Raw genomic sequence first — 27,402 nt, 5'->3', positions numbered from 1 at the left:
AGGCCCTTGAACTTCAGAACTGTGACCTAAATAAACTTCTTCATAAAATACTTCATCTCAGGTATTTTGTTAAGTATTGAAAATCAGAGAGATAAGAATTCTTGGGCTCTAAAAGAAAAGTAGATGTTTACCACAGACCATTATTTTTATAACAGTTTAGGCACAGTGATCTAGGCTTATAAGAGAAAAATAAAAAGCCTTCCGAAATCTACATTCTAGATAATAGCCAAGGACCAGCCCTGTAAACTAACCTTTGAAGAAAATAGCTGTATGAAGCCTGACATATTAACTCTTCCTACAATCTGTTTCTCTTATATGAATTCTATCCTAGAATTGTGTAGAGATAGTGAATGTAAAGCTGGCATAATTTCTAATTCTTAGTACATTTGTCCTTTGGGTCTTGTTTGTTTTACTTTTTTTTCTGTTAAAATACAGGTAGTAGGGAGAAAAAATGAAGCCAACAAGTACAGACCCAAGAATCTTGTCTTTAGCTGCGGAAGTAGCGAAAAGTCCTGAACAGAATGTCCCTGTTATATTGTTGAAATTAAAAGGTAAGAAAATATTTATATAGTTAGGAAAGACATTAAGTAAATACTGGTTCTGTTATGATATGGTGTTAGTGTTCTGATTTGTTTAGAGAAATCTTAACACTGAGGAATAGCATTTTCCTTGTTGTCGTATTTTTAATCACATTTAAAAAATAAGTATCTCTTAGATGTGTTGAGCAAAAGTAAGTATATCTTTTCTCTTGCTTTAGAAATAATAAATAGCACTCCTTTGGGAAGCGCAGAGTTGAAGAAAATCAAACGAGATATATATTGTTATGACCTCATTCGGTATTGTCTATTGGTCCTCAGTCAAGATTGTTCTCGAATCCAGGGTGGTTGGACTACAATTTCCCAGCTTACACAGATACTAAGGTAAAATGAAGCAAATAGGTTAGCTTGTTCTTATTTTCAATATTTCTTTTTATTTGTCATTCTAATAAGAATTAGAATATCCTGTGGTATGTTTTGGTTGTACTTTTTTTTCACACTATGTAATATTGTTTGTTACTCCAGTTGTAATTTATTGTCTTTAGATTTCGTTCCATAATGATTTCTTTTGTTTACCACTTGAGTCCCAACTAGCTAATATATTCCTATTGACTCAGAAATATTTGAATGAATGAAGAAATTAAAGCTCTTTATTTGAAAAACTAACAGTAGAGATTGTGAAACAGTGATACTTGAATTAGGTGCCAAAATGAAAGTATATGGCAAAGTACTATGGGAGAACAAATATAGAAACTTCATTTCACTTTGTAGTGATTTAGCTACCGTATCCTCATTAGGTAGCCATGAAGTTTAAAAGCTTTATTTACTTTTCTTCTGCCATGTTAAAAATTGAAAGATTGTAATTTTTTAAAAGAAGGTGATACAGGTTAAAGTGTTTTGGTGCCTGAGGTAATCTTTCCACTCCCATTTGAAGAAATTTACTATTTTATGATTATGTGTATATGTGGGTGTCAGTGTGTGGGTATATACACATGAGTACAGGTGCCCACAGAGGCCAGAAGAACACGTTGGATACCTTAGAAATGAAGTTTCAGATGGTTGTAATCTGTTAGATTGGGCTCTGGAATTTGAACTCTGGTACTTTGTAAGAGTAACAAGTGCTCTTAACTACTGAGCCATCTCTCCAGCCCCATCCTATTTGACTTTAAATGAAGATTTTTTAAATGAGAGATTTTTTTTCACATTAATACTATCCTGTTTTAGATTCTAACTTTCTAAATTGCTTACTCCTACTTTGTTATTACATAAAGGCCCAATTCAGAGTTCACAGTTATAAAAAAAAGTTAATAAATCTATGTAATATTCCTTTATACTTCAATTTTCAAGATTAATTATTTCAATATTGGTTGAATATAAGTAAATAAGTGCCTGTATATGTTTTGATCAGATTTGCTAAATGATAATTGGTTGAATATAATTTTTTTATTAATGCCATCTATCATACAGCTATCCTGAGTAGTTAAGTTTAAGAACTAAAGAGAAAGTAAAAACTTGATAGCAAGCATTAGCCAGTTATGTTTTTGTAATTGCCATTCTTTATCAGTGTGTGCACATTTTGTTGAAAAGACTTAGACAATAGTACTTATCATACTACTATCCACTTTTGGGTTGAAGGCTCTTTTTGATATGAGACTACTATACAAGTACTTTTAATATTGATTTTTTAATATATTCAAGTCATATCCTAGGAGTAGCTTTACTGTATAGTTTCATGAAGATAGAGTTCCTTAAAGGGCTTTTTCTTCTTTTCTGTGTAGTATAAAATGTTCCTATTACAGTTAGGGTATATGTTTACTGTTTTCCCCTCTGATATAAAGAATATACAGGCAGATAATTTGTGGATCTTAAGAAAGCAGTCTGTTGGGAAGAAGAATTGGGTATGAAACTAGAATGTCTGGTTTTCTTATTGTTCCTCCTTGAAGATTAACCTCACCCTAGATATTTTTTATAGTAGATTTCTAAAATATATCAGTTAACAGAAATTAACATGAATTAAATAGCCGAAGTATTCTTTGCCTTTTAGGGTGGTTGTAGCCAACTTACTGAAAACTTGTCTCATTTCTCTTTATTGTGAATCATTTCTTTCATGTCTGTCTGTCCTTCCTTCCTTCCTTCCTTCCTTCCTTCCTTCCTTCCTTCCTTCCTTCCTTTTGTTTGTTTTCAGAGACAGGGTTTCACTATGTAAACTTGACTGACATGGAACTGACTATGTAAACCAGGGTGTCCTTGAACTCATGGAGATCGGCCTATATCTGCTTTCCAGGGTGCTGGTATTAAAGGCATGAGCTATTAAAGGCATGCCTTTCATTTCTTAAAGGGCCATTATATTTGGTTTTTGGATATGTGAACTCCGGAACTAAATGTAAGCAAGGCCCATATCACAGTTTAGTTCTCTAAAAAATTGAAAATTTCCACTGAGTTTTCAATTGGCTTGTCAAAAACAGAATGGCACTTAAGATTTTCATTAGAGCATAGTGTCTATGGAAGATTGAACATTAAACTGATATTTATTAACACAAACTTGTACTCTTATTTCAGTCATTGCTGTGTGGGCTTAGAGCCAGGAGAAGATGGAGAGGAATTTTACAAGGAATTACTTCCATCAGCTGCCGAAAATTTTCTTGTCTTGGGGAGACGATTACAAACATGTTTCATCAATGCAGCTAAGGCATGTGTTTATTTGGTGCTTTATAGCCCAATGATTTTTATTCTTTCAAACCTCTTCTTGGTGATCTTTATAATTCAAGTATTTCTTAGGTGTATTGTGCTTTCATAAAAAGTATATTAAATGATCTTCAAATATTTGAAGATTTTATTTATACTTTATTGTTATCAATTTATAAATTAATTTTATTATGACCAGATACCAACATCTATTCATGTTATATAATCTTTTTCTACATTAGAAAATGTATAAATGCTAAGTAAAAATACTGTATGTTTTATTCATTCATTCTCTTCTGTGTATTTCTGTCTCTGTGTCTGTCTCTTTCTGGTTTGGGTTTTAGTTTGTTTCTGTATTTTTGAGCTACGGTCCCGTGCATACTGGGCTTTATTTGCCACAAGGCTGGCCTTGAACTCCTTATCATCTTGCCTCAGCCTTCATTCTTACTGCCATTCCCTTCTATTCATCCTGCTGTGGTTTTTATATAAGTTTGGATACTTTGTATTAGTGTACCTTCACATTGATTATTTATTCAATCTGATCTATTAGTAATCCCATGTAATGGATTTTTGTTGATTATTTATTCAATCTGATCTATTAGTAATCCCATGTAATGGATTTTTGTTTTTGTGTATTACATTTCTTAATTATTATTTCTTTCCCTTTAGAGTTTTCACAATCTTTTCCTTCATATGATAATCTTCATATATTTCTTTTCTTGTAGATTCTTTACTATATTTATTGTAATTACTTTAAGCCTTTCTTTACAGACTCAATACCTGGATCACTTGAGACTTTGCTTCTATTACCTTTCTGTTCCCCCTCTTTATTACAGGGCCAACTTTTTTCTTCACTTGTCTAGTAGTTTTCGTTTTATCATGGACTCCAAATGATACATTGTAGGCGCATTTACCTTCCTTTAAGGACTGTTGAGAATCAGTTACATTCTGGCAGATCAGGTGATTCTACAAAGGATTCTTTTCCTTAGGATAGATTTATTCCAATTTTATGAATATAGGATTGCCCTTAGTCTACTCATTATATGTAGTTTTTTGGTTTAAATGAAAGCTGAAAGTGTTAATCCAGACCATCTAACATGGAAGAACCTGAACTCTAAACTTTGTATGCCCAGCAATTGGTAGGAAATAAAACTGATACTAATTCCTTAAGCCCTCCAGCTGTAGTTTTCCCTGGCTTCTTAGAACCTGCTCTTAAAAGTGAAAGGTTAAGTCAAAAATTGAGTAGACATTTATATGAAGGTTTTGGAGTTTCCTGCTTTATAGCCTACTTCTTTCTAAACTGCTCTAGCTGTTTCAAACTTAATTTCTGATACTTCAAGCTAGTTAGAATCTATTGTTTTTTAACCATTTTTAATTGACCATAATAAAGTTGTACATACTTTAAGGGAACTGTGTACTATTTTGATACCTTTATACTGTATATAATATCCATATCAGGATAAACAAATCTATCTCCTCAGACATTTGTCATTTCTTTTTGGTAAAAAAGCACATAGTTTGCCTTTGGGTGCCCTGTTGCTGTTCCTGGACCCACCATAGAAAAGACAATAGATGATCACCTTCACTCCATAATGGCTGTCTTCCTGGATCATATAATTTCTCTTGATCATCTTTAGTAGTGTGGAAATTTTCTGTGTTCTTGGAGAAGATACACATACTATTAAACCTTCATCTAGCATTTCATTCCCAATTACAAGGATTGGATCAATATCTTTAGAGTGAAGTTGAAGACTACCCAGTAGAATTATACCTTCTTGTGAGTTTCTTTGCCTCGTGACCTAAACACAGAATCAGCCAAACAACAGAAAGTCCAATTTAAAGTTTACTGCATGTCCAAGTATGATGAACATTGCCATTTCTGCTATGTGGATCAAGATGATGTGGTCTGCAGAGCAAATATTCCATTCCAATTTCATTCATAAAGTGAAGAGGGCATCCTGTTGCTATAGCTAAGGGAATAGAAGAAGAGATTGAGCTCTACAACTGAAAGCTTTTAGAAGCAGAACTCAGACATGCAGGCTGAACTCCAAAGGAAATAGGATAAGTTAGATACCATAGAGCATCAGTTAGAAGTTAGAATGAAAGTGGAAGAGTGGAGGGTCTGTTGGAAGGTTGAACTCTATCAGCTGAAAGAACACAACCCAAAGATGAACTCAGAAAATCAGAAGATGGAGATCAGAGTAGATGAGCTTCAGGTTCACCTGTTAACTTAAAAGGGATAGAGAGGCCTAATCTAGATCAGTCAAGAAAACTTAAGTGACCACATTATTATACATGATGTTTTGGGGTGGGGGAAGGGAAAGAAAGGGGAGACAGGGAAAGAGGAAGAGGGAGAGAATGAATGGAAAAAATGATCTCAAGGAGTACAAGAGGTTTTTAAGTTAACATAGGCCACAGAATTGATTCTTTGCCTTATCAAGTACCTACTTTAGATCTTTACAAATTGGGGAGCTGTTGGGCAAAATCCAGGCCTTGTCTCTGGAAACCAGCATTCTAGTATCCAGGAATGTTCTGCTTGTAGTTCGCTTTCTATAAGGAAGTGCCACATCAACACATCAGAATTTGAAGATGGAATCTGTGATGACACCTTAAAACAACAGCAAATGCCATGCTATTTTTTAAATTTGCAATAAGATCTTTTTATCACAAGAAAACAAATTCTTGAAGACCCTGTGTTCTGACACTCTTTAAGCATCCAAGCGTATTATGTCTGAGAGGGTTTTCACAAGGGTATCTTGAGAATTGGGAACCAAGGAATACCACAAAGTCATACCATACAACAAACCTCACACAAGATTTATTGGGGAGAAACTCAGAATGGTAACTGCCTCTGAGTGGGAACAGAGACAGTAGTGGGCTGGGCAGAGGATAGGTCTTTTATAGGGTCTTTGGAGCATGCACAGTGAGCAAATGGCAAACACAAAGTATTGGTTGCCCATTAACCCTGAGTCATGGGGGTGGAGACTTCCAAGTCCTGGGTTCAGGGATAGACCAAGGGCAGGGTGATGTTCTATTGGCCTGTTACCCTACAAGATCTATGCTGTATACATATTTCATAGTAAAAAACATATAGTTGGTAGTGTGTAGTGTAGAAACAGAAGCCTGCCCAACAACAAATCATTAGGAATTTACTTAGCACTGCTGCCTATAAAGGTGGTGTCATATTTTTTTATCTGTTAAATTGTCTTGGCAGCTTCTGCTTCCATTCTTCCTCTCTCATCCACAGTTCCCATTTTTTCTCAGGACTCCAGTACGAGGGCCCCAGGTTAGAGCTGATCTGGTAACTCATAACAGCTTGACTTGACCCTAAATAATTGTCCTCCAAGTTGTCCCACTGTGCTCACAGTTAGGCCTTAAGTGTATTTGTGCTCAGTCCTCAGTCCTAACCCTGAGGGTAGGAATAAGACCAGACCTTGAGAATTTTTTCATCTTCCTCAATCCTTTTTCAACCAGTTGGATTAAACTAGCCCAAAATGGCAGAGCAGAGAACTTAGATTCCAGTTTGAATACCAAAGACTTCTCATCTTCATTTGTTGTTTTTGCTTTTTGTTTCTTTTTATTTTTTCTTTTTATTTATTTAAATTAAAAACAAGCTTGCTTCACATGTCAATCCCAGCTCCCCCCCCACACACAAACTCCCCTTACCCCTCATCCAATACCCACTCAACTCCAGGTAGGGTGAGGCCCTTCATGGGGGATCTCCAAAGTCTGTTGTATCGTCCAGGGCAGGGCCTAGGCCCTCCCCCATGTGTCCAGACTGAGAAAACATCCTTCCATGTGGAATGGCCTGCCAAAGTCCATTCGGAAAAAGGTGGCTTTTTCTTCCATTTGTTTCACCCACCACAATTTGTTTTTTTCTTGGGATAGAGACTCACTATGTAGCCCAAGCAGCTTTGAACTCACAATCCTCCTGCCTCATTCTACTGACTGTTGAGATATATCTATATTATATTATTATGATATAATTATATATTATATATAATGCATTATTATACCTTGCTAAAAAGAAGACTTTTGTGAGTGAATTATTTCCTGGCCATGAATCAGGAATAAAATGATTCTTGGGAATAGCCCACGCCTCTGATCCTAGCACTCAGGATGCAGAAACAGGCAGATTTCTAGTTTGAGGCCAGCCTGATCCACACAAAATTCCACCCAGGCCAGCCAGGATTAGAGTGAAACCTTGTCTCAAAAATCAAACAAGATGGAGTTAGATATGTATAGTTAAACACTGAACTGAATTCCTGGAAACCAGTTGCACAGAGGGCGGAGTGATGAGCAAAGGGGTCATGACCAGGCACATGAAACCCACAGAAACAGCTGACCTGAACAAGGGGCAGCTCATGGACCCCAGACTGATGGCTGAGAGAGGCCAGCATGGGACTGATCCAGACCCCCTGAACGTGGGTGTAGGTGAGGAGGCCTTGGCAAGCTCTAGGGCCTTGGGTACTAGATCAGTATTTATCCTTGGCATCCGAATGGACTTTGGCAGGCCATTCCACATGGAAGGATGTTTTCTCAGTCTGGACACATGGGGGAGGGCCTAGGCCCTGCCCTGGACGATACAACAGACTTTGGACTCCCATCCAACAATGTGAGATGAACTCTCACCCTGAACTCTTGTGGGGAGGGTCTAGGCCCTGCCCTGGATGAAATGACAGTCTATGGACACCCCCATGGAGGACCTCACCCTCCCTGGGGAAATGAGGGGATAATGCGGGAGTTGGGGGGAGGGCACGGGAGGAGGGGAGAGAAAGCGAGAGGGACCTGGAACTGACTTGTGAACCAACCATGTTTCTAATCTAAATTTAAACTTCAAAATAAAAAAAATTAATAATAAAAAAAAGAAAGATTCTTGTTAACTTCTACCTTCAGTCTATGAGGATAAATCCCTTTTTCCTTAGAAGAGTTCTTGGCAGAATATATCTTTGGGCCCACTTTTGTATTAGATTTGAGTCCATTCACAACTTCTGTAAATTATGGAGAGAACTGATCAGTGTCATAGTTTAGACTACCATAACAAAGTCGATTATTTTAAGAAAAGTGAAAATTTTTGGCTTTGCAATTCTGCATACTGGGACAAAAATAAGACAGACAGATTTAGTTACTGGTAGAACCTAATTTGTAGCTGGCCGATAGAGATAGCTGCCATCTGGCTATGTGTTCATGTGGCCTTTGTCAGGGTGGAGTAATCTTGTACGGGCACTAAGTTTGTCAAGAGGGCACTATCCTCATGATTTCATGCTTCTACACATACCACATTGGGGTTTAAGACATCAACCTATGTATTTTTGGAGACACAGTTCATAATAACCACAGTTACATTAAGTTCCATTTTAGAGCATTGATTTTTATGAAGTGAAGATTCTGCCTTGTAAATATTTGTCAGGCAAATAAGATCTTAACTATTTCTTATGAAAATCAAAGACTAATGGATTTTTATTTCAAAACATTAAATAAAAAAATTACAAGATTTGGAATTAAGGGGCTGAAGAGATGACTTAGTGGTTAAGAGTACTGACTGCTCTTCCAAGAGGACCTGGGTTCAATTTCCAGCACCCTCATGGTAGTTCACAACCATCTATAACTTCAGATCCAGGAGATTTGTCTCCCTCTTTGTCTTCCTCAGCCATTACTTGGATGCATACATGCAGACAACAATATACATATTAAATAAATCTTATATACAAAAAGAATTAAATAAGAAATTCAACAATGTGGACAATATGCTAGCCCAAATATAAGAAATATTGTTGGTAGAGGATTTAACTCATTGGTCATAGAATCTTGAGTAAACATTAGTCTACTTAGGTGCTTCCAAGCAAAACTTTAAGAATATGATAGTAAGTGGGTACTTTGTAAGATAGTAGGACATATATTAGATGTTCTGGCCCAACCTACACACTAGTTTTAAATATCTCCTACTGTAACAGAAAAGAAAAATACCTATTCAAGAACTTTGAAATGATTTAAGGGCAAATTTTGTTAATCTGTGTCAGGAGTTGTAAATTAATGGTTGGCATTGTCAAACAGACTTTTAAAGTTTTGACATATAGAAACCTTTAGATTGACAACAAAAACTGTGATGCTCTTTCTCATTGTCTTTGAATGAAATTGGAAAAGGGAGTTTAATAGACTAAGAGAAATCAATCTAATGTGACTTTTTTATGTTTAATAGTTAATATAGGGAGGATGTTGTTTCTATTAAGTTAACAGATGGTTGGTTGGTTTGTTAACTGTTATCAGTTTTCTGCTGCAGTATAAATGTTCAGGACCTGGTTGGGTTTAGTGGCCATTATACAATTTTACATTAAAGTTAATAAAGCCAGTAAATGACATTGTCAATGGAATCTGTTTTGTCTTCTTTTGTAGCACTCTTACTACCTTTTCACGAAAATAGATTCAGAAAAAAGATGTTTATTTACTTAGTATATATTAATGGAGTATTTACTGTACATCAAAATTGTAGACAGTGAGTTATAATGGGGAGTAAGTGGTATGCTCTCTGCTCTCATAAAGTCTTAAGAGTAGAAACTGGAACTGAAAAGTTCTATTAATAATGCCTTACATGCTTACATTTTCATATTGCCATGGTTTTCAACCCTGGCTGAATAATGAAATCATTCATCTAACTTGGTGAAAATAGTCTAGACTTTAGCTTTGGAAGTTCAGATTATATATATATATATATATATATATATATATATATATATATATATATTTGGACTTGTGAAAATAAATACATTTAAACATAAGACATTCGGATGCATATGTATCAATCTGTAATTTTAAGGTTACCTACTTTGTTTTGTTTTATCCGGGTACTTTTGTTTTATCTGTGAGTAGTAGAGCATTCATACACTGCAACTATTGCCCTTGCAAATGAAGAAACAAAGCACTCAAGTTTGGGGTTTTTATAAATAGCTATTGAATCTGGAAATAAAGTCCGCTGACTATCCTGAGAGATGTCTTTTCTTGTTCTTTCTTTTTATTATGTAAGTTAGATTATACAAAATAAATTGTTTTTGCCTTTTGTATTAAGGGTGAAGAGAAAGATAAATTACTACATTTTTTCCAAATTGTGACTGATTCTCTCTTCTGGCTATTGGGAGGTCATATTCAACTCATACAGAATGGTAAGAGAAAAAAAAAAACTAAACAATAGTCATACAGCATTGGCTATATAAATGCCAATTAAAGGAACTATTGCTAAAATATAACTTTTTTCTTTTCTATTTAGTAAATCTGAGATGTTAAAATTTTGACAGTTTGGGAAAGTGGTTTTTTTAAAGTTACAGTTAGTGCTATAAATTTAGCTTTAGCTTTTTCAAGAAACCCCCATGTACAGAGTAAATCAGTTACATTCATGATCTGGCTATTTGGCTCTTACAAAATTTTACTAAACTTCAAAACAATTTATTGAATTTTTGTTTTCATTGAAAAGTATAAATATGTATTAATTTTATATTTTCTTAATAGTCATGGCACAATTCTTACTCTTTGAAAAATTTCATTTTACATAAATGCAACCCCACGATTTTTTTTCCCCAGGTAGTAACACTGGAACCTTTAATTCTACTATTTTCCTTTCACAATTATTCATGCATGTAAAAATCCACATTGTTCTTTAAGTATTAAAAGCACATTCCTTGGATGTGTAATCCATACTATTTCCAATTTTCTAAAGGCAACTACTTCCAATTAGTTTAATGATGCTTTCTGTAGTCATAGCCATATGGCTAAGTGACTGCCTAAACCCTTTTTATTTAAAATATTATCTGTTTCCTATAATGTCTCTACAATTGTTAAAAATTCCCAATTTAAGGGGTTGGAGAAATGGCACAGAGGTTGAGAGCCATTGTTGCTCTTCCAGAGGTCCTGAGCTCAATACCCAGCAACCACAGGGTGGCTCTCAACCATCTATGGTGAGATCTGGTGCAGAACACTATACATAATAAATAAATAAATAAATCTTAAAATTCCCAATTTAAAGACTGTTTAACCAAAAAATATAAAGTACATTGGACTATATATAAAGGAGAGAGAAAATACATGAATAATTTTTTAAATACCATATTCCATTTTGAAAAGAACTATAACAAAAATGATAGTATGTCTAGGGTTAATATGAAACAATTATGTAGGTATCAAATGTTTGTTAAATGTTTATAAAATTAATGTGCAAAAAAACCAAATATATACATTGAAATGGAGTTTTTAATAATTTCCCCTATAAAATGTTTCACACCTATGAAGAAATTACTGACTTCTAGGCCTGGGATAAAAAGTAAATAAATGAACTTGAAGTGTCTTAAATGCCAAATGTAAAGGAAGCAAAATTTATAAGGATTAAAAGGACTGAAAAGCCAACATAAAGAGGCCTCTATTAGGATTGATGAAATGGCTCAATAGATAAAAAGAAATTTTTACTTTAGTGTAAGAGGCTTCTACTAGCCAAATAAGGAAAAGTTGAGCTATGTAACAATAACTGCAGCGAACTTAAACACACCAGATGTTACCATTGGAGTCAGCTAGAGAACTAATGCATTGTTTTTAAACTGTAAAATGCATAATATAGTTTTTATTCTACCATGTACATCAATGAAAATATTCTCTATGTGAAAGTTATTTCAGCTCATAAATGAAGGCATGAAAGAATGCCACCTATTTTGCAACCCCTCACGAATGAGCAATTTAGTAATTACCTACCTATGCCTGTCAACATCATAAAAAGAGAAAAGCTGCATTATCATAACATCACAGATAAAATATATGTGCCAAAAGTTAAAACCTGCATCATTTCAATTCTCTAATGCCAACTATCAATTGAGAGAAAATCAACAAATTATACTCCAGGAATGCAATTAATAGAATCAAACTTGTCAGAGGACAATTTACTTGCCCCCCCAATAAGTTATAAAGAAAATAAAATGGAAGAACAATTAGTGTTTTTTAAATTTGAAACATAACCATGTTCCCTGATCTTACTTGACTTGACTGAAAGAGATTTAAAATTTCACAAAACGCTCAGAGGTTGGAAAGTTTGTCTGGCTTCTTGATGAAATTGTTTCATTAAGTGATATAATAATTATGCATTTTTGCTCATTGGTTCTTATTTTTAGGGTATATATATGTATGTATATGTATTTGAAATATTTATGGATAAAATGATCTGGTGTCCTAGATTTGTTTCAAACTAAATTGGAAGTAGATGATAGGTAAAACAAGTTTAGCCAAGAATTGATGGTTAAAATTAATTGACTTACTTGTGAGGATTTATTACATTATCCTGTCTGCTTTTAAGTATGCTTGAAACATTTATTTTAAAAATGTTTAAATAAGTTATAGGCCCTTTTGTGAATGTGTTTTTGGAGTAGGAGCTACTGTACCACCCACTCATTTACTTTGAAACTAAGGAATTACAAGGCAAACAGTATAAAAATAAAATGCAGTAACTCCTTTATATTTTTCAACAGAGGAAAAAGAAAGTTTATGAACTAGATGATGTATGATTTTAGTACTTCTAGAGTTATTGGTGAAATATGACACACAAATAGAAAGTACAATTGTTTTAGTTATAGATTTTTTACTACTAAAATAACAATGTAAAATATAGAAGTATATTTTTCTAAATTGTTAAAAATTATATATAATGAATAATTGGACTATAATTATAAGTGAAGAATAGGAGTTGGTGTGAAAAAGCAAATCTGATATAGAAAAGGAAAGAATAAAGTTATTTTTATTAAAGCCATGGTAGTCTTATCTGGGCAAGCTTGCAACACATCTGATCTCACTTTTAATTATTCTTGTGCTCAGCTGATGTAAGCAACAGAAACTGACATTTATTAGGATCATAGTCTTTTCAGGTACATTATGCCTTTGTATGGTGTGAGAACTATGTATTTCTAGTTTCACAGATGATGAAATGGAGATTGTGGGAGATTGCCTTAGTTAGGGTTACTATTGCTGTGCTTATACAATGAGCAAAAGCAACTTGGAAAGGAAAGGATTTATTAGGCTTCCAATTCCACATCACTGTTCTTCATTGAAGGAAGTCAAGACAGGAACTCACCCAGGGCAGGAACCTGGAGGCAGGAGTGAGTGCAGAGACCATGGAGGAGTGCTGCTTACTGGTTTGCTCCATATGACTTGCTAAATCTGCTTTCCAATAGAAGCCAGAACCATCCATCCAGGTGTAGGTAGCCCCACCCACAATGGGCTAAGTCTTCCCATATCAATCACTAATTAAGAAAATGCCCTACTACAGTCTTGCTAACACTTGCTGACATCTTATGGAGGCATTTTATCAATAATGCTCCCTCTCTGACTCTAGCTTGTATCAAGTTGACATAAAATAGCCAGGACAGCTGTAGCCAGTGTAGAGGTTAAGCAACTTGTGTATGTACTGAGCACCAAATTTTTGTAACTGGCTAATCAGAGCATAACAATTAGAACCCTAGAGAAAATGATTCAGTGTTTTATTTTTTAGTTAATGAAACTCATTGCTAGAAAAAAAGATTCAGATTTAGGAGATTTTATATTCAACTTAAAATAATGAATTTTTAGCTTGGTATTTATAGATGCCCCATTGACTCTAACTAATTTAATAAAAATGGAGTGACTCTTAACTTTTAAATGGTCATTTAAAACTGCCTGCATCTGTAAGAATCTGTATTATAGGGCTTATAATGCCAAAAGTTTAGTGCAAATGATCATGCTTTGATTTGATTTAAAAAAGACAATCTTACTTAGGTTATTATACAGTCTTTAACATTCCTTTTTCTCTCTGTTCTTTTAGTGCTGCAGAGTGATCATTTCTTACACTTACTACAAACTGACAATGTTCAAATAGGAGCTACTGTCATGACTCTGCTACAGAATATACTGCAGATCAACAGGTAACTTAATATACACAATTTTTAATCAGAAACATTACTAGTTTTATTATAATTTGTCAATCTTTTACATGACATGTACATGAATTTTAAGTTCTCTTATGATGAACTTTTGGAAAAAGTTGTTATAAATACTGCAAGAGATTAGAAATTATATTTACAATGCTTATTCAAATATAAATCTTGTCTTCAATGAGTGAATATTGAGACAGACATAGTTATATTTTGTATATTAATTTGCACTGTTAAAGTTATCTACAAGTATTAAAAATACTTCTTACCCAAACTAAGTGAAAATGCATCCTAAAGAAATTAAAACCTGAGATGAAACTTTAAAGTAGTAAAGTAGTACGGGGAAGATGAGGAGAAAGCAGGAGAAAGAACAAAGTAGCAACATAGGTAAAAGTCAAACATAAGAAAGAAATATTATGCTGTGGGTAAAAAGTAGGGAAGATTCATCTTGCTTGGATTTAAAGTTCAGTATTAGGTATGGCCAGCAAATTTTGAAGAGACTTACATTATAAAAATTGATATGCTGTAGGAAATGGGGACCGTTGAAGTTTTTTTTTTTTAGTAGATGGGTATGGTCTGATTACATAAGTTTTATTACTCTAGTTACTAATGAAGAGAAAATGAGAACAAAACTCTAATCCAGTGGTTCTCAACTTTCCCAATGCTGCAAGCCTTTAATATAGTTCCTCATGTGATGTAGCAGGAAAGCTTGATTTAAAGAAATAAAGCAGGCAATCTAGGGAAAGCAAGATGACTAAAATTCACAAGGCAGAATACTAGAAAAAAGCTTTATCAGAGATCTACAGAGGGTTCTCTTCAAAAATTCAGTAGAGTACCAATAAGCTCACATATGTAAAAGTCTACCTATCTCTTTCAAAGTCAAAGGGAACATTTTATAAAAGTCATATCCTGTGCCTGTAAACAACTCACAATAAACTTAAAAGGATTTAAATAACAAAAGGTTGTGCTATAAATGGAATCAGGTTGGAAATGAGTGACAAGCAGATCTCTGAAAAGCCCCAAAATAATGAAAGAAATAGTACATACCTAAATAACCAACAAAACAAAGAAGAAATCTAAAGTAAAATTAGAAATTATTTTTAAATGAATAAACATAAAAGAAACAGAAGGAAAGAATTTCTGAGGTATAATGTAATTCAAACTATACTTAAAATTTGTATGTTAATATCAATATTAGGAAAGAAAAATCTCAAATCATGATATCAATTCTGCTTTAAGTAAACTAGGAAAATAAAGGAATAATAAACTCTAAGCCAAAGAAGGAAAAACAGCCGGGTGGTGTTGGCGCACACCTTTAATCCCAAAACTCAGGAGGCAGAGGCAGGTGGATCTCTGTGAGTTCCAGACCATCTTGGGCTACAAAAGCTAGTTCCAGGACAGCCTCCAAAACCACAGAGAAACCCTGTCTCAAAAAACCAAAAAAAAAAAAAAAAAGAGGAAAAACAATAAACATGAAATCAGTAATCATTGTCAATAAAGTCAATGAAGACAATAGAGAAAGTGAGTGAGCCATAAGTTGAATCTGAGATGAATGAAATAAACTTACAGCAAGAGTGATCAGGAAAGATATACAAGAATGTAAAAGTTTAGAAGGGTAACATTTTTTTACTGTCATTAAAAAAATCACACAGGAATGATTTGGGCAACTTTATGCTCATTAATGCAACAAGTTAGATGAAGTAACCAAGTTATATTTTTAACAATACATTTTTCAATTTTTTTTTCAGATAGTACATTTTGACCTCCCCCCCCCCCCAAGACAGGGTTTCTCTATGTATCCCTGGCTGCCATGGAACTCTGAGATCTGCTTGCCTCTGTGCTCCCCCAGCCCCCAGTGCTGAGTTTAAGCATTTTTCCCCTCTTCTCCCAGTTCTTCTCAGATCCTCCCCACTTCTTCCTACCCACCAAACTTTTTATTGCTTTTCTTTCACAAACCCAAGAACAAACTTCAAAATATACAAACAAACCCCAAACAAAGTAAAAAGTCCAAAACAGTAATGTAAAATAATAATAAATGCCAAAGAAAATAAATACTCTTTATAAATTAAGCACATGGTTTTGCATATAATTTAATTTTTTAATCTAACTGCAGTGTTGTGATTTGTTACCTTGAAACTTTTGAAGTACTTAATTAATCTTAGTTTTTTTATATTCAATTTGGTAAGTTTCTCTGAAAGAAAGAGGGACCTTCATCTGCTTTGTATTCTCCATTGGATCTAATATGGTCCTATACCCACAGTAGGAAATCAGAAATGTTAGCTGACTTAATATGCTATAGTCATATTAAGAACTATTATTAGAACAAGTTACATGCTTTAAAAAGTGGCTGTCTTCATGGATCAGGACACACACAGGCATTTAAGTTACTAAACCTTTTATTTTAAATTTGTTGTGATAACCATGTATGAATTAGTAATTACACCTTTTTATTCTATCCTATTAGTGGTGATTTACTCAAAATAGAAGGGAAAACCCTGCATTCTATTTTAGATGAAATTCTTTTCAAGCTTTTATCAACTCCTAGTCCAGTCATAAGAAGTATTGCTACAAAGCTCCTGCTAGTGCTAGCTGAATCCCATCAGGAAATTTTGATTTTACTGAGACTAAGTGCCTGCTATAAAGGTAGGTCATATGTATTTTTTTTCTTGGTATTCTCAAAGACAAAAATGTCTTGACAGTTTATGAATGACAAAATTTTTATCTTTTGAAATGTTAGTAGCTGAACTGTACAGACAAACCTATTATAATATATGCCATTTTAGAACAGATGTCACTATACAATCAAGAGATAGCATGCTTATTTTGTTGATGGGGTTATAATGTTTACTCACTCTCTGACAAAAATGTTTATTTTGAATATACCAAATAGTATAGTAAAATAATGATCAAAGATGTCTGTGACCTTATCAGAACTTACTCTAGAGGAAAGTAAACTGTGCATTATTGTCAATTAATAATTAATCTCTTGCTTTTTCACTGCTGTTACTCAAAAAGAGCAACAACAAAATATACTTTACATTCCAAACTCAAACACATACAATTAAAAAGTCAAAAATCTTGAGAGTAAATGAATTCATTGTTAACTACATTCTTGTGTGAGGGCATTCATTTAATTGACCACTAACTGATTGTAAGGCACTATTATGCATACTTTAATTTTTATAACTTTTCTTTGGTATATTGGATGTTCTTATCCTTATAGGTATGGAATAAGTGGCATAGAAAAATTAGGTAATTTGCTCAAGATTGCTTAGATTGTCGTTTTCCAATTACCAGCCAAAGTTATATTAGCTTTATGTTTTTTTCTTTGTTAACCAATATATTTGTATTCAATATAGGAAAATATTGTTTTCTAGTTCATTAAATATGCTTAATATAGGATGCTGCATTGGGACTTTTAAAATGTGTAGTGTCTTTTTAAGTATTAATCAGTTAGAATAGACCTTAATCATTTTTGATGATTTGAAAGGCACTTTAGTAACTTTCCTTATATCTGTTTTACTATAGCTATTTTAATTATTTCATATATTATAAAAAAGAGGTAGAATAAGTACCATTAATTGTTGTTATTCAAGGCATACCTTTTTTTCAATACTGTAGCTAGAATTCTCCAGAAATATGAGTGTTCATGCCAGGTGTGGGGGTACATGCCTTTAGTTCCAGCCCTTGGGAGTCAGAAGCAGGCAGATCTGTTCAAGACTAGCCTGGTGTACATAGTGAATTCCCAGGACAGCCAGAGCTACATTGTGAGATCCTGCCCCAATACCATCCCCATGCACCCTGCCAAAAAAACAAAAAGCAAGAAAATGTGAATTTTACCTTAATGCCTCTTCATTTCTTTGATAAAATTGTAACAGCAGAATTTACTCAGGTTTACCAAGATATTTTACAATTGTTCAAAGATTAATATGATGACAGCCCCTAATGCTCACTGCAAGACAATTTTATGTGCTTATTTATATTTATTATATCGCACATTAATTCCAGCATGTTTTGGGTACAAAGGTTACAATCTCCCTTTCATAACTACTATATTATTTTGGAATTAAAATGCAATGTCCTAATGTTATAGCGTTTCTGCTTTTGCTCAGAAACCTCTTGGCTTACCTACAGATTATAGATGTTAGTATAATAAAAATTGGTTAATAAAAATTTTCTTTAATTAATAGTAACTAATAATAACATACTTAAGTGCTTCCACAAGGTAAGCATACCTTGTGGAATATGTGCTTACAATAGTTGTCTTCTTGAAAATGTTTCAGTTTAAGGTGTTTGTGTTGAAAGTAAAACAAATTCTCTCTACTATGACTTACTACAGTGAACCTACTGCACCCCCTTTTTAATAAAGAAATTGTTTAGACATATTTTTACATTCAGGTCTCATAAATCAGGGACATAAAAATTCTAAGAACAGTAAAGATTGTAAAGACCTCAACATAGAAGTCTTTGAGAAAAAGAAAATCATATACGTAATCATGTTGTTTATTTATTTTCTGAACAGACTTAAACTTCATTAATACTTAGATAACAAAATCTTATTTAATTGGTAATTGTTATGTCTTGTTATTATATTTCAGGACTTACAAGTCTGCTAAATAAGCAGGAAACTATGACAGAATTTAGTCGCGAACTTAGACAGCTCGTTGATCTTTTAACCCCTAAGATCCATCAGGAAGTAGAAGAACAGGTATATACCAATTAATTTGTGTGATAGTTGATAATTGTATTGAACCTCAGTTCTCCTTAAATATGCCTCACTTTCCTTCTCTTAACACTTTAAGCAAAATAGTATCCCTAGGTGATAAAAAATCTTTTGCAATTTTCATTGTATTGTTTCATTTGGTCTACCTATAAACACAATTTCAGTCTCCCTTTTATATCTTCTTATAGATTTGAGCAGGGTAATTTTTTTCAGAATATCTTAGGAAATACCCTATTTATTCTTTTATCTGTAAGCTATTTATACTTCATTTGCTTGAAAAATATCTCTCATTATAGCAAAATGTATATATATATGGCCGCCTATGGCGAGTCTTCTTATTCATGATACAAAATAATACACTTTTCCTCTTTACATAAAATTATATTAATAAAAATTATGTTTGAGGTATGACACGTTTTATTTTATCAGACTTCCTCAACATATACTCAAAATGGAGGCTTCAGGTAACTTCCATAGAAAGAGACACACATTTTTTCTTATCTTCAGGTAAGGCCTTAAAATATATATGGAAAATAGAGTCTAAAATAATAAAAATATTTTTAAAGTAAAAGGAAATGAGATTATTATATACATAAAGGCTCCAACCAAAAGGTAATTGAAAAGAAGTCCATTTTAGGTAGGACGATGGAAGGAAACATTTGGAAGGAAGAGAATAAAGGGAAAGAATTCTTTATTTCCATTGACTACTTTCAAAACTATAAATGTGGCAGACAGACTCAAAACAGCATCCTGAAAACTTACAGAATTAAAACAGATTTGCATACCTACTCACAAATAGTCAACAGAGCTTTTATTGCCTAAGTCTAATAAAGTAGATTAATACTAAAAGGACAGGAGCAATGGGTCAACAGTTAAGAGTGTGTACTGCTCTTGCAAAGGACCTGAGTTCTGTTGCCAGCATCCATGTAGGATGTTCACAAATGCCTACACCTCCAGTTTCAGAGAGATCTGAAGCCTCTGGCCTCAGCACGTATGCACATACCCACAAACACACTCATACACATAATTAAAAATAATAAAAATAAATACTTTAAAAATATTAAATAAAAACTTTAACAAATTAGATCTCTGGGCATGGTGGCACACACTTTTAATCCTAGTGCTTCAGAGGCCATGGCAGAAGGATCATAACTTTGTTCACTGTGGACTATCCAACAAGATTGAGTTTTAAAAAACCACAAGCAACCAAACAAGACATTAGCTCAAAATAGATTATGAAAGACTAGGGAAGACTTGAAATCTTTGAAAAGGAAGCAAGATCAGAGAGAGAATTTGAAGCTAACTGGACTATTTCAGATATAATTACCCCAAATTAATGTACTATATCTGGAAAGTGAGGTATTCGAGCCTGATAAACTCAGTGTTTCCTGCTACCCATCTGTTTAGAGGTGAAAATTAGCATTTACCCTGGCCTGGTATTTTAAGAGATAAACTTCTAAAAAAGATTTTTCTAGTGATGCATCAAAATTATTTCTGGTATATAATTTCAGAAACTACATAAAGCAGCTTGCTTGATTCAAGCCTATTGGAAAGGTTTCCAGACCAGAAAGAGATTAAAGAAGCTTCCGTCTGCTGTGATTGCTTTGCAGAGGAATTTCAGGTAGAAAAACCAAACAATTTTGATTGAAATGATGACCTAGCTTTGCATATAAATCTGTAATTACCCACGCTCTCCCATCTCCACCACCACCCCCAAAAAAAAGAAAGAAAGAAAAGAAGCAATGGTATGAGGGTGTTACCAGTTGAATTGAAATAGCTGGGTTTTATTAATTTGGGTTTTTTTCTTCTTCTTACTTTCCTAATGTGTTTTGTTTTATTCTTGTCTTTATTCTGTTCCATAGTGTTACTGAGTACCAACGCTCAAGTAACCAGGTACCCTTTCAGAACAAAGGGCATAATATGACAAATCTGATGGAATCCAATACTCAGTCCTGTCCACTTCCTGTCCAGGTTTGTGGGCCAATCCTGAAGAGGGAGCCAGGGATATTTGCATTATGAAGTTCTCAAAACCAACAGTTCTCATAAGTGCTCATATGTCATTATGATAATATATGAATTTATAAAGATTAAAGATGTTAACCAATTTTTCCTGAGTAAATATGGCTTGGTAGACTGATACTTTAGATATGACAAAACTCTTGATCCCTACTTCAGTTGTACTATGAAAAATGAAATACTGAAGATATGGGTCACTTTCTGATATGACTAACCTAGCCACATTTTTTAAGGTTACAGAAAGAACTACAGCAAAAATAAAGGGAAAAAATTATTTAACATTGATTAAAAAGTAAAGCCATCTCAGAGGTGATTTTATTTTCATCCATCATTACTTAAAGCCAAATTTAACTCAGTAAAATGAAACTGACATTATTTCAGAAGTAAACTTTAAAAACTGAAACCAGTCTTTTAATAACTGCAGCTGCATTTTTGTTACAAAAACATTTAAAAATAGCTCTATGCTCAAAACACTATGTTGTCACATGATCACTCTGTCTGTATTACTTAGTGGGTAGCCCATGAAAATTTTCTTTCAGAGAAATTTAAAGACAAGTTGTAAATACTATTGGGCATGAGTATTGTTAGCAAAGAAAGTATTAGGCTTTCAAACTTGCATCAAGTGTGTGTGTGTGTGTGTATCCACTTGATAAGTATATCCAAAATATTTATGTAAACAATATAAAGTACATGTGTGAAACAATATACACATACATAAAACACACACATGCATGCACACACACAAGAAAGTATTACAGAATTGTACTTATATGAAAGTATACCAGAATTCTTTTTGTGTGTGTGTGTGTGTGTGTGTGTGTGTGTGTGTGTGTGTGTGTGTATGCACGTGCATGTAGAGAGAAAGTAACAGACTTCAGTTTGTATTTGGCTTCAGTAATTTACTGGCTGAGTGATCTTGGACAAGTTAACTCAAATCTAGACAATAGAGATAATAGCTGTGGATTTTGACACAGGCCAGTAATCTCAGCTACTCGGGAAACTAAGGCAGGAAGAATATGAATTTAAATCTAGCCTGGGCTACAGAGTAAGTTCAAGGCTACTACTACTATTAGACAACTTAGCAGAGACCCTGCCTCGAAGTAAAGAGTGAAGGAGAACTGGATATAGTTCAGTGGTAGAGCATTTGCCTAGCATGCACTTAGGTTGAATCCCCAGCACTGCAACAACTAAATGAATGTATGGCTAAAGGTTTCTGTACCTCACAAGGTAGAAACAATACATTTGAGGTGCTATAAAAGGTTCTAGTATATGGCACTTGAAATGACAGATGAAAAAACAATTTGTTTCTGCTTTTAAAATTTAAATTCTAGACAGAAGTATATTAAATAATAACACCCATGAGAAGCAATGCTATCATTATCCAGATAGCATTGCTTTTTTTCCCCCTACAAGTTGTTTCTTAGGAAATAAATAAAAATAAAACCAAATATTTTAAGAGAACATTTCTGTGGCCAGAATTGGAGAAATGCCGAATATTTTGAGGATGACCATGTCTATTTTTCTAAAATGTTTGAATGTTCTTGATAATGCCTTCTATAAGTGAATTCAGATAGTTTTTCTTAGGGATCCTACCTGCCATCATCTTCAGCTATCTGTCCTTTTATCTTTAAAGATACCCCAAGACAGTAGATTCACATATTTAAGTTTGGCTCCATAATAGTTGCTAAAGTTGCCTGTTTACTTTTTCTTTCAAGATTAAAATCTTTATTTAAAAATATCTCTGAGGACTGGGTTTTAGCTCAGTGCTAGAATGCATTGTTAGAATACAATCTACATAACTATGTTGAAAAAAAAAGGTACCCCAGAATTTCGAGTTTGTCCATGTAGAAGTGCATGTGTGGGATTTAACTAATATTCTGTCATTTAAATATATTAAGTTAGCATAAAATAGTTTCTTTATAGCATTTTCACATATACGTGCTGTTACACTTTGTTTTAACTCCCCTCTCCTTCATTGCCTTCACCATACTCCACTTGGCTCCACCTCTGACTGGTTCTCTCCCCTACCCTGAATAGACCCTCTCTTCACCCATCCCCTCTCATGATCTTCTTTCTAGTTTCATTAAAAATAAACAATACTCACAAAATTAAATACAGGGTCTGTATTTTGTCAGTCTGGCTTACTTAATGATTTTCAGTTCCCTTCATTTTATGCAAATGACATGTATTCATTTTTTCTTTATGGCTGAATAAAATGATTGTATATAGGTACCACATTTTCTTTATTCTTCCATCTATTGATAATTAGCCATTGTAAATAATGCGACAATTAACATGAGTATGTAAGTATCTCTATAGTATATTAACTTACTCATTTTTTTGGAGGCTATTTTGCTTGAGGGTAGTGTTGTTTTATTGAGACAGGGTCTCATTATATAAACCCCACTGGCTTCAAACCTCTTTTGTTGGTTTTTGAAGTATTTATCTTGTTGCTGCTTGGAGAGAAGACATACTCTTGAGGAAGATATGCAAATTAATTTAAGCAAGCAGTATATCCTGTTTCTCTTTCCATATCTTTCTGGTTTTCCTCTATGCGTGCCTAAAAGTATTGTGGGTATATATACTGCATACTAATATTTGTGATGCTTTACATAGTGACATATAAGAAGTAACCAAGACTGGGTTACAGTGATTAAGAAGCAATTTTAAAAAATAAAAAAATAAGCAATTTGAAAATTAACAGCAGAAAATGTGGAAATTATAAATAAAACATTTTTGAACACAGAAATTTTATAGCCAGTTATAAAATAGCATATATTTAGTCAACAGTTGAAAAATACCTAAACCTGGGGGTAAACTAGATGGTCAACAGAGTAAGAATGTCTTCCATCCAGCATGATGTCTTTTCAATTCCCAAGACCAGCATGGTGGAAGGAGAAAACTGACTTCTACAGTTTGTCTTCTGATCATACATGCCCCATGGCTGGTATATGCCCACAAATATAATGCATGCATGTACACACAGAAATTAAATAAATGTAATAAAAAATTAAATTTAGCAAAAGGAAAAAATAGCAGTCTAGTTCAATGAATCAGGGGTTAAGAGCATTTGCTACTCTTGCAAAAGACCTGGGTTCCATTCTCCTTATCCATGTGGCTGCTCATAATCATCCCTAAATCTAGTTCCAGGGGATCTGACACCTTCATGCATCAGGTATGCATGTGTTGCACATGCATGCATGCAGACAGACACATATAAAAAATAAATATTTTTAGTTTTTTCTATGTATGAGTGTTTCACCTGCATATATGTCTATGTACCACATGCATTCCTGGTGCCTGCAGAGACCAGAAGAGGACATTGGATCTCTTGGACCAAAGTTACAGTTGTAAGCCACCATGTGGGTGCTAGAAATCTAACCTGGGACTTCTGGAAAAACAGCTAGTGCTTTTAACTGTGGAGCCATATCTCCAGCCCCCATAAACCTTAAATAAAACCAAAAGAGAAAGAAAAAAAATTAAACTTAGGAAGTTAAAAGACAAAATTATACCATGCAGTGAAAATCACTATTGAAAATTTAATGTTTCTAAATAATGTGTGTTTCTATGTAAATAAATACAATTTTAGCACAATTTGTATTGTATCTCTTGATTTTATTTTTACCTGAGAATACATGTCATTAAATAATTGTTGTAAATTTTCTGTTTTCAAAATTAGTGAAATCCTGTTAGTTAAGTGACTCAATATTTATTTATTCAGCCTACTATTGTGGGATGCCTTTTAAGTTGTTAGCACTGTAATACTATGTTACAACATCCTTGAATATACATCTTTACATATTTGATTATGTCAGTAAGAACATTATTAGAAGTAAAATTGGTTGATCTGCATTTTTTAGCCTTTTATATAAAGCATTTAATTATTTCTCCAGAGTTTTGAGATCTAGAGATATCTATACATAGGAACAATGTATTTCATAATACCCTATCAATACTAGGAGTCACCCTCCAAAACATTTTTGTCTATTTATTTGATCACTCATGAAATCAAGAATTTCATGCATTTCCTGGACATGGTTTATAGAACATACCCTTTTTCTTCCACAGATCTAAACGAACAAAGACATTGTTGGAGCTAAACAGGCAGAAGGAAGAAGAAGACCTCAGATTAAATTTGCAGCTTCAAAGACAGAGAGCCATGAGGCTTTCCCGAGAGTCACGCTTAAGTATGCTTGAAATAGTTCATCCAGGTGAGTTCTAGCGTCATCTTCATAAATATAAGAATGTTAGAATATCTTTTTTTTTTTTTTTTGGTTTTATGAGACAGGGTTTCTCTGTATTGTTTTGGAGGCTATCGGTCCAGCCTGGCCTCGAACTCACAGAGATCCGCCTGCCTCTGCCTCCCAAGTGCTGGGATTAAAGGCGTGCACCACCACCACCTGGCAGTGTTAGAATATCTTAAACCAAGTTTTCTGGCAACCTGATAATTTCTTTTTTTATTTGGAACTTTTTGCCATTCCTTCCCCTACCCCTAGAGAAATCATATTAAAGCTTTGAATTTTAAAAGTTACAGCTATTCTGAGCTGGAGAGATGGCTCAGAGGTTAAGAGAACTGCTTTTCTAGAGGTCCTGAGTTAAATTCCTGCAACCACATGGTGGCTCACAACTATCCATAATGAGAACTGGTGCCCTCTTCTGGTATGTAAGCATACATGCAGACAGAACAATGTATACATAATAAATAAATAAATCTTTAAAAAAAAGTTACAGCTTTTTTGATACAAACCTATCGATTTTAATCTTTTTTACTTTCAGATACATGAGTTAAACATAAGTTTATAATTAAAGATAGTTGCCAATGACTTAAAAATTTCTTGAAAGAACTTTAAATATTTGTATCATCTGTCATCTGAACTTTAGTCATCCCCTGGTAAAAAATTTGTAACATCTTCTTACCACTTGTGATAGACTAAGCTGGATTAATAAGAGCATGCTGTGGTGTGCGTTTGGTGTATTTGTGTATGCATGTTTGTGTGTGTGCATGTGTAGTGGATACACACATGTGTACATGGCCGGAGATCAGTATCTTCTTCTGTCCCCCTCCACCTTAGTTTTTGAGACAGGGTCTCTCACTAACCCTGTAACTTAGCAATTAGCTAGGCTAACTGGCTAGCAGACTATCAATATCTTCTTGTCTTTGCTTGTCTTCCCCCAGTTACAACCATGTGCCATCATGGCCAGATTTTTGCATAAGTACTAGGAATCCCAGTTTAGATTCTCATGATTGCATAGTAAGCATTTTGTCAACTGAGCCATTTTGCTAGAATTTTTGGTTTTGGTTTTGTTTTTTGATCAGATCTCGTATAGTCTGGGCTGGCTTCAGTGTGTAACTAAAGAGCATCTTGAATCTGTCCTCCTCCTGCCTTGCCTCCTAAGTGCTTGGATTTTAAGTGTGGGCCACCTCTCCTTGTTTTATGTCATGCTGAGGATTAAACCCAGAACTTCATACATGCTAGGCAAGTATGCTTATCAACTCAGCTACATGCCTATCCCCTCACAGTTTTGTCATCATTCATTTACATCCTTTTTTATTATTAATTCCCAAGAACATTCACTAGTCCTCTCTCTTTTACTTTAAATATTTTCCAGAATTTGTCCTTTTCCAGTTATTTTCATGTTACTCTGCCAAGTATGTCCTATCCATAACTACAATGTCAGCTAAGCCCTCTCATCCTTGACTTTCTCTCCACCCTACTTTCTCTAAGATCCTAGGCAGCACTGCCAAATAAAACGTTTTATGTTACCAGTGAAAAGTTCTGTCTGCACCAATCAATACAGTAGCATTAGCTACAAATAGCTATTGAATATTTAAAATGTGCTACTTCACTTGAGGACTGACTTGAATGTTTAGTTTTACTGTATTTACATGTATCTGCTAGCTGCTTCTGTGACAGGCTGCCTGTTGGATAGTTTTCTTTGTTATTCACAAGTTTTTCCAAAACTAAAGTCAGATCTCCCAGATTTCTTCTCCATTGATTCCCCATTTCAGGTAATGGCACCAAAATTCTGTTCAGTTTGCCATTCTTATTTTTTGTTGTTACCCCTCTACATCAGGTCAGCCATTAAATTCTATCAGTTTTTTAATACTCTCTGAGATAACTTCTTTGTATTAACTACTGGTACTGTGTTCTACAGCTTTTTTCTGTCATTTAACTGCTATGAACCCTGAGCTGTGAGCTAACCAACTCTAAAAGTCAAAGGAAGATCAGTTGTGTAACCAACCAGAGAGAAGTCTGTAAACACACAGAGTAGATTAAAGAGCACATAAACACATTTTTTTCATTCTCCCCTGGTCATACCAAATGTTTTCCTTCATGGACACATGATTCTTTGGTCAGACTGTTCTTCATATTAGCCTTTCATCCCTTTTCTAATTACTCTGAGGCAAAAATATTATGAGTCCTTTTTGGAAATAAACTGCTTATTGCAGGAAAGCTTTAGTTTCTACAATAAAATATAAGAATTGGGCAAATTAGTGAACAGAATTGAA

At 34.0% G+C, this 27,402-nt stretch overlaps 1 protein-coding gene across 1 annotated transcript in view; it reads left to right on the top strand.

Moving 5' to 3' along the window:
* Iqcb1 (IQ motif containing B1) overlaps positions 1 to 27,402 on the top strand; it is a 41,434-nt gene that overhangs the window by 3,111 nt on the left and 10,921 nt on the right. Inside the window, exons 3-11 of the mRNA XM_005071517.4 lie at positions 436 to 551; positions 758 to 920; positions 3,096 to 3,225; positions 10,285 to 10,378; positions 14,044 to 14,143; positions 16,617 to 16,795; positions 18,751 to 18,860; positions 20,387 to 20,496; positions 24,960 to 25,102. Of these exons, the coding sequence (XP_005071574.2) occupies positions 452 to 551; positions 758 to 920; positions 3,096 to 3,225; positions 10,285 to 10,378; positions 14,044 to 14,143; positions 16,617 to 16,795; positions 18,751 to 18,860; positions 20,387 to 20,496; positions 24,960 to 25,102 (1,129 nt within the window). The 5' untranslated portion in view covers positions 436 to 451. The remainder of the gene's footprint in view (positions 1 to 435; positions 552 to 757; positions 921 to 3,095; positions 3,226 to 10,284; positions 10,379 to 14,043; positions 14,144 to 16,616; positions 16,796 to 18,750; positions 18,861 to 20,386; positions 20,497 to 24,959; positions 25,103 to 27,402) is intronic.

The sequence above is a fragment of the Mesocricetus auratus genome, unplaced genomic scaffold (genome assembly GCF_017639785.1).
Source record: "Mesocricetus auratus isolate SY011 unplaced genomic scaffold, BCM_Maur_2.0 Super-Scaffold_100008, whole genome shotgun sequence".
NCBI classification, from domain to species: domain Eukaryota; kingdom Metazoa; phylum Chordata; class Mammalia; order Rodentia; family Cricetidae; genus Mesocricetus; species Mesocricetus auratus.
The sequence above is the reverse complement of the archived record's forward strand: the minus strand, read 5'-3'. Positions and strand labels throughout refer to the sequence as shown.